This window comes from Cajanus cajan, chromosome 7 (genome assembly GCF_000230855.2).
Source record: "Cajanus cajan strain Asha chromosome 7, NIPB_CcT2T_4, whole genome shotgun sequence".
Lineage (NCBI taxonomy): Eukaryota > Viridiplantae > Streptophyta > Magnoliopsida > Fabales > Fabaceae > Cajanus > Cajanus cajan.
The window spans coordinates 11,230,968-11,239,290 of record NC_138523.1 but is presented as its reverse complement, the minus strand read 5'-3'; the positions used below and the strand labels follow the sequence as shown (position 1 = coordinate 11,239,290).

At 50.8% G+C, this 8,323-nt stretch overlaps 1 protein-coding gene across 1 annotated transcript; it reads right to left on the bottom strand.

The window, feature by feature from the left end:
- Window positions 1-427: 427 nt before the first annotated feature.
- LOC109818057 (uncharacterized) lies at window positions 428-5,674 on the bottom strand. Its single transcript, XM_020383454.2, has one exon. It carries the CDS (start codon window positions 5,672-5,674, stop codon window positions 428-430), a length of 5,247 nt encoding a protein of 1,748 aa, XP_020239043.2.
- Window positions 5,675-8,323: the final 2,649 nt, after the last annotated feature.

Genomic DNA, 8,323 nt, shown 5'->3' with positions numbered 1-8,323 from the left:
AATCTCGGGAGGGAGGTTATGCTCGACCTTGGCCGAGATGAATCTCGGGAGGGAGACTATGCTCAACCTTGGCCGAGAGGAATCTCGGGAGGGAGGTTATGCTCGACCTTGGCCGAGATGAATCTCGGGAGGGAGGTTATGCTCGACCTTGGCCGAGATGAATCTCGGGAGGGAGACTATGCTCAACCTTGGCCGAGAGGAATCTCGGGAGGGAGGTTATGCTCGACCTTAGCCGAGATGAATCTCGGGAGGGAGGTTGAAGGTTTGAGATTAAATTGAGTAAAGATGTCTGAAAAATAAGGGGCTTGTTTCATTGATATGGTGCCTCATTAAAAACCTTTTCTCAGGAAAACCTCTTTTCACATTCTTTTAAGAGGAGAAAACCTGGGACAAGGAAAAGAGTACACCGAAACAAATACATTATATTCTAACTAAAATAATGCTTCAAGTGCGTTGCATTCCATGTTCGTGGAATGGATTTTCCTGAGAGTTCTTCTAACTTGTATGCTCCATTCTGCAAGTTGTGCATTATGCGGTAGGGGCCGTCCCAATTCGGTGCCAGCTTCCCCTGAGCCTTGTCTTTTCGCGCTTCTCCTGTGACTCGCCAGACTAAGTCGCCGGTTTGAAATTCGCGAGGCTTGACCTTGGTCCGGTGTTTTCTGGACAACCTGGCTCGACAAGCTTCCATCATGATGAGGGCTTGGTCGCGTGCTTCTTCCACTAGGTCGAGTTCCACGTTTAGGGCTTCCTCGTTGATCTGGTTGTTGAACATTGTTCGTCTTAGTGATGGTTCTCCTACCTCTACCGGGATCATGGCATCTGTACCGTAAGTAAGCCGAAAGGGTGTCTCCCGAGTCGAGCTTTGCGGAGTGCAACGGTAAGCCCACAAGATTTCTGGTAAATGCTCGGGCCATGCCCCCTTAGCTTGTCCGAGGCGCCGTTTTAGTTCTTTGAGGATAACTTTGTTTGCCGCTTCGGCCTGCCCATTTGATTGGGGGTGCTCTACCGAGGTCATTTTGTGCTTGATACCCAGCTCTGCTAAAAACTCGTTGAAACGGCGGTCGGTGAATTGCAAACCATTATCCGTGATCAAAGCATATGGGATTCCGAACCGAGTAATGACATTCTTCCAAAAGAATTTTTGGACGTTGTTGGCCGTGATGGTAGCCACTGGTTCCGCCTCAATCCATTTGGTGAAGTGGTCGACGGCCACAAGGAGAAATTTGACTTGGCCTTTCGCTGGTGGGAAAGGTCCCAAAATGTCCATGCCCCAAATAGAAAATGGCCAGGGGGTGGTGATGGAGTGTAACTCTTCGGGTGGTTGATGTGTCAATGGTCCGTGCTGCTGGCAGGGCTTGCATTGTTGAACATACTTTGAGCAATCTGCCATTAGAGTGGGCCAATAATATCCCGCCCTGACGACTTTGGCTGCTAGGGTTCGGCTTCCCGAATGGGTTCCGCATACGCCTTCATGGATCTCTCGAATTACATAGTGTGCTTGATCCGGTGCCAAGCATTTCAACAAAGGTGACGAGAACCCCCTTTTGTACAATTCTCCAGCGATTAGGGTGTATCGGGCGGCCACGACTTTCATCTTCTTTGCTTCCAATGGGTCGATGGGTAGCGACCCAGCTGTTAGGTATTCTATTATCCCCGTCATCCAATTGGGCGTTTCCTTCTGAATTTGTAGACACTCGGCCTGTGTGATACTCGGTTTAGGCAATTCTTGCTGTATCATGCTGCGCAAATGGCTAACCTTCTTGCTGCTAGCCAGCCTGGCCAACTGATCGGCTCTCATGTTGAGTTCTCGAGGCGTGTGTTTGACTTGGACATTTTCAAAATCTGCTTTCAGCTTATTGAACGCGTGAAAGTATAATAAAAGCGTTGGTTCCTTGATTTGAAAAGTACCGTTTACCTGCTCTGTTACCACTTTCGAGTCGCTCCAACACTGCACTTTAGGGATGCCTAAGTCCTTTGCCAACCGTAGGCCTGCCAGAAGAGCCTCGTACTCGGCTTGATTATTCGATGCCTTGAAACCGAAACGTAGGGACTGTTCAATCACCACTTGACCAGGCCCCTCTAAAATAATGCCGGCACCACTGCCTTGATGGTTAGATGACCCATCTACATGCAGGGTCCACAGGTGAGAGTCGAGGATTTCTTGGGGTGTGAACTCGTTCACGAAATCTGCCAAGCTTTGTGCCTTGATGGGTCCCCTAGGCTCAAAGCGAATATCAAACTGGGACAATTCTATAGACCAAGCGACCATTCGTCCTGCCAACTCTGGCCTTCGCAGGACCTTAGTTACCGGACTATCCGTTCGAATAAGCACCCGATGGCTCTGAAAATAATGTCGAAGGCGCCTGGCAGTATGTACGAGGGCCAAGACCGTTTTCTCGAGATGTTGGTACCTCGTCTCGGCGTCTTGCAGGACTCGGCTGATAAAGTACACAGGCATTTGCTCGGTCTTTTCCTGCACCAACACTGTGCTGATAGCTTTGTCTGATACTGATATGTAGATTATCATGTCCAAGCTAGGGTCCGACTTGCTCAACAGCGGCGGAGCCATGAGCGTTGTCTTGAAGTTTTGAAAAGCTGTCTCGCATTCCTGGTTCCATGAAAACTTGGTAGCTTTTTTCAATAGGGACATTATAGGCCTTGACTTCTCGGCCATGCAGGGGAGAAAGCGAGCCAAAGAGGCTATGCGTCCGGCTAGGCGCTGTACTTCTTTTATGTTGCGGGGACTTTGCATGTTGATAATCGCCTGACATTTATCGGGGTTGGCTTCTATTCCCCTTTTGGACAACATGAATCCTAAGAATTTTCCCCCGGCCACCCCGAAGGTGCACTTTGCCGGGTTTAATCGCATACGGTGCCGCCTTACTTCTTCAAAGATCGTGCTCAGATCTTTCAAATGATCAACAGCTGAAGTGGATTTGATGACCATGTCATCCACGTACACTTCCAGACATGTCCCTATCTGGTGGCGGAAGATTTTGTCCATGAGTCTCTGGTAAGTAGCACCGGCGTTTCTCAGACCGAAGGGCATTACCTTGTAGCAGAAGTTTGCCGAATCGGTGATAAATGCCGTTTTTTCTTCGTCTGGTGAGTACATGGGTATTTGATTGTACCCCGAGTAAGCATCCAGGAAACTTAATCTGTGATGGCCAGCTGCGCCGTCCACCAATGCATCAATGTGAGGCAGAGGATAGGCGTCTTTGGGGCACGCCTTGTTCAGATCGGTGTAGTCTGTACACATTCGCCATTTTCCATTGGCCTTTTTGACCATCACTACGTTGGCCAACCAAGTGGAATACTTGACTTCTCTTATGAATCTTGCCTGGAGTAATTTGGCGGTCTCGTCCTTTATCGCCTGGGCTCTCTCCCCGCCCATTTTTCTTTTCTTTTGGGCGACGGGCTTGGCGTCTCGGCATACCGAGAGACGATGGCAATGAAAATTTGGATCAATGCCCGGCATATCCGCTGCCGTCCAAGCAAATAGATCTGAATACTTCTTCAGGACTTGTTTGATATCTTCAGCTTCTGTTTCGGATAATTGAGAACTTAAAAAGGTAACCTGTCCTTCAATCTTTCCGAGTTGGAAGGGGACTGTTGTCTCAATAGGTTCAACCCTATCTTCCTCTTCTAACCTCGGATCAAGTTCCAAGCCTGATAATTTTTGTTTGCCGACGTCGCCGATAACATTCACGTCTCGTCTTGACTTCGACATTGGTTCTACTTTTAAGCTGGCGAAGTAACATTCGCGCGCTGTCTTCTGATCCGCATGTACAGCAATGACGGTCCCTTCCTCCGACGGGAATTTCATGGTTAAGTGAGGGGTGGATACGATGGCTCGGAGTTTGTTCAGAGAGGGTCTGCCCAAAAGAATGTTGTACGATGTGTTGGCCTGCACCACCACGTAACGCACCTTGATCCGCCTACGCTGGTCTTCTCCGAAGTAGGTGTATAGGTCTATGGTTCCCCGAGTGTCCACCCTCTCGCCCGAAAACCCTACCAAAGGCTCGTTATAAGGCGTGAGCTCTTGTTCTGGAATCCCCAATTGTTCAAACGTCTTCCAGTATAATATATCGGCCGAACTTCCCTGGTCTACCAGAGTCTTTTTTACGAGGCAATTGTTGATTTCTACGGTGATGACCATTGGGTCGTCTTGCACCGGATCAATGCCGTGGAAGTCTCGGTCAGTGAACGTTATAGGGGGCATACGAACGGGAAGCGTTCGTCCTATAGCGTTTACCGACTTGACGGCCCTCAGGTGTCTCTTCCGGGCTGAAGATGAGCTCCCCCCTGCGAAACCTCCAGCAATGGTGTTTATGACTCGTCTGGGCTGATTGCGGTTTCGTTGGTCGTTTCCTTCTTGAGACCTGCTACGCTCGCGAGATCGGTTCCGGGGGGGTGCTCGACCTCGGTTGTCTCCCCTAGGTTCCCCTCTTTCGTGGTGGTAGTCGTTTCTTCTGTTATCCGTTATCCGAATGAAGTTTTGGAGGTGACCGGCCTTAACGAGATCTTCGATACGGTCTCGAAGGGCGGAGCACTCCTCGGTGGTATGTCCTCTATTCCGATGGAATTGACATGCTTTTGTCTTGTCGGCGTGAGGTGGGGTCAAAGCTCTTCGAGGAACGGCCAGAACTTCTTTGGCTAGAGCTTGCTCCAACACTTTGGCCCTGCTTGCGTTGAGCGGCGTATACTGCACATACCTCGGACCTCTGTTGTTATTCTTCTCACGATCATTGACTTCCCGGGGACGAGACTTAGGAGGCTCCTTGTCATTCTCTCTTTTGCCGAGAAACAGGTCAGATCGGTTCTGGTTGCGGAACTCGGCCAGTTCCTCCATCTGCATATATTTGGTGGCCCTTTGCCGTAGGTCGTCCAAGTCATGGGGGGGCTTTTTGCACAAGCTATTGACAAAAGGCCCGGGCCGCAGTGCTGTGGTGAGGTGATGCATTGCTACGGCCGGATCCAAATTCCGAATAGACAACGTCATTTTCCCGAACCTCTCCATGAAAGCCCTCAATGGCTCTTTCTTCTCTTGGCGTATACTGACCAACGCAATGGATGTCAGCTGATGAGGCCGACTCGTGGCAAACTGTATTACGAAACGAGAGGACAGGGATGTGAACGAATCAATTGATCCGGGAGGGAGTCGTGTGAACCAATTAAGCGCTGGTCCTTTCAACGAAGTAGGGAAGACTTTACACATGATTGCATCGTCGTCGGTGTACAGGCCGACCTGTGTGACGAACGCGTCAAGGTGTTCTTCGGGGTCGGAGGTTCCATCGTACTTTTCCACGGTCAAGTTTTTCCAGTTATCGGGCAAACGAGCCCCGGCAACGTCTGGTGTGAACGGCGTTCTTCCCTGCCGTCGTTGTTGATCTTGCGTTGCGGTAGTCGGTATGCCCGATGGTCGAGGGATGTTAACTTCCTTGTACCATCCTGAGGATTCGCCCTGATCCCGGGTTGATTGATTCTGTACGTCGTGCGAGGGGTGCCATGTCCTATTATCGCTCCTGAGCTCAGCGTTTTCTCTTCTCAGGGCCGATAATTCGTGAGCGTCCTTTTCTCGAAGCCTCCTGAGTTCCATCATTTCGGCCTTCAGTTGTTCGAGTGCCGATGAGGGGTTAGGCTGTTGAGACCGATCCACGTATGATTCCTCCATTCCGTCGTTCTGATTGGTTTGCTGTCCGGGGGTGCCTCGGGGCATCCCGAAGGGATAATCGGTCGCGTTTTCCTGTTGACTTCTTGTGGTTACCATCTTGCTTTAGGGTCGAGAACCGTTATGGTTTCGGCCCCACGGTGGGCGCCAAAATGTTCCTGCGTAGAAACACTCCTCTTGTCGTTCTTCCTTCTTGATCTTCTAAGTCTTCGGTGCCGACCGAATACTATCTCCGCGGGGTGGGGAGGGTACCTGCAAAGGCACTCCAACGCTCAAGTGAGTATTCGGTATAGAGCAATAAGTGCTTTTATATTGGACAATAACGTACCTTTTCATATCACATCACCTGTGTATTTATAGTGACACAATTGGGCCTGGTGGGCCTTCAGTCTTGGGAGATGGGTAACACTTGAGTTAGCCTTAATCTCCTCTTAATCTGGCATGGTAATTAGCGCATAATAAGTATCTAACTTGCCACGTGTTGTTTGTGATCTGCTCTTTGTCGAAGTCCTCGGCTAGGCGTGAGGCCGAAAGGGTGTTCGGCCTCCCCCGAGGCCGAAAGGGTGTTCGGCCTAGGTCAATGCCGAGAAGGTGTTCGGCCTAGGTCAATGCCGAGGAGGTGTTCGGCCTAGGTCAAGACCGAGGAGGTGTTCGGCCTAGGTCAAGACCGAGGAGGTGTTCGGCCTAGGTCAAGACCGAGGAGGTGTTCGGCCTAGGTCAAGGCCGAGGAGGTGTTTGACTCGTCCTTGATGGCAGTGTTTGTTTGATTTGTTGAAGTCCTTGGCTAGGTATGAGGCCGAAAGGGTGTTCGGTCTTCTCCAAGGCCGAAGAGGTGTTCGGCTCATGTCAAGGCCGAGGAGGTGTTCGGCCCAGCTCAATACCGGGAGGTTTTGATGGGTGTTCTAGTGGTAAAGGAGTCATGGGGTACCTCCTTTGGCCGAGAAGGTGTGTTCGGCCCGTCCTCCAGCTGAAGGGGTGGTGTGTTTTCGTCGGCTCGGGCACCCCTTTCGGCCTATTGCCTGACCGAAGGGGTGCCTCCTAGTACACTACCCCCCCAAGCCCCAGGATAAAAGACGTAGGGGTTTGATGTGGTTAAATGGTTCCGGGTTATTTCAGGGTTTTGATTTTGGGGAGACGTGTGCTTCGGGAGGTGTGTGGATAGTGACCGTTGCATGCCAGAGCCGTCTTTGGGTTTCGCGCCCTTGCGTTATGTCTCTTCGCGTTCAGGCGCATTTATTACGAGCCCCTTGGGTTGCTTCGCGTGGTCTATATAAGGTATGGGGGTGGGACTCACTTCCTCATGCCTTGTTTGTAGTTATACTTCCTCAATATCTTTTCGTGTGAGCCGAGTACTCCTAAAGGTTCGTTTTTTGTGTTTTTAGATTTTTTTTTTTGATAATGGCCACCGAAGGTGTGACATTATCGTCAGGGTCGTCGGCTAGTGATAGGGTGTCGGCGCAAGATGTCGAGGCCGAGATGTTGGCCTTTAACGCCGAGGTGGATATGATTGTGGGTCATGCCGGGTCGGGTCCTGAGCGTGATGGTGGGTCTAGTTCTTCATCCGGGTCGGATTTGCCTGACGCCGAGATGAGCCCCGGGGATTATAGGCAGAAGTTCCCTCCGTGTGAAATCCCTGGGTATGATTGGGTCGATGGTGAGGTGGCGGCGTACTTCTCTCGTTTTCATGAGAGGGCTGCCGTGATACGTCTTCTCGGTCGTTGCACGTTAGGCCGATGGGAAGGTTGGGATCCTTATCCTATTCTGCTGCGTCGATGCCGGGCCGAAGGCCCTGGGGAGCTTGATCTGGTTTTTCTTGCGAAGCGGGAAGGAACCGGAGATTTTTTCTACATGTACGAGTGTTTCTTCCGAGAGCTCGGGATGTCGCTCCCCTTCGACGATTTTCAGATGGGGGTCCTTCGTGTGTTGAATGTGGCCCCGACGCAGTTGCACCCGAACGCATGGGCTTATATGCAAGCGTTCCGGGTGCTTTGTAAATACCACTACATAGAGCCGTCCGTAGGTTTATTTTTACATTTTTTCTGTACTCGTCCTTCGAATAAGACTGTTAAGTGGCTTTCTTTGGTTCGGAACGCCGACCGACCGTTGCTAACACCCTTCACGTCGTCTTTCAAGGGGTTCAAGTCGGGGTTTGTGAAGGTGATTATTGACCCCGTTACCGGCCGAAATTACTTTTATGATGCCGAGCAGAAACCCCTTTTCCCTTTTTATTGGACTCGGCAGCCTCGGAAATACGATGATTTTCCGGAGGACATGATGACCGAAGCCGAGTTGTCGGCTTTAGATATCCTGAAAGGACTGCCGAAGTGTATCCCCTCTCGGTTTTTAGTGCTGCTGCCCAAGTCGTCTCGGCCTCGTTTTGATTTAGAGGGTATGTTTTTATATTTCTGATTGGTCGTTCTTGTTAGGTTGATGTGTGACTGTTTGATTTTTGCAGGCTGGATGGCGCAACAAGGATTGGGACTGTCGTACCGGCAATTGATGAGGAGCAAAGCCCCTGCCGGGACTTCCGCCGAAGATCATCGAAGCGTTGCCATTGATCGGCAACCTCAAAACACGGATGCTGCTCGGCCCACGCCACCTGTTATTGCCCTTCCCGATCCTAAGGTCAGGAAGAGAAAAGACAAGGGGAAA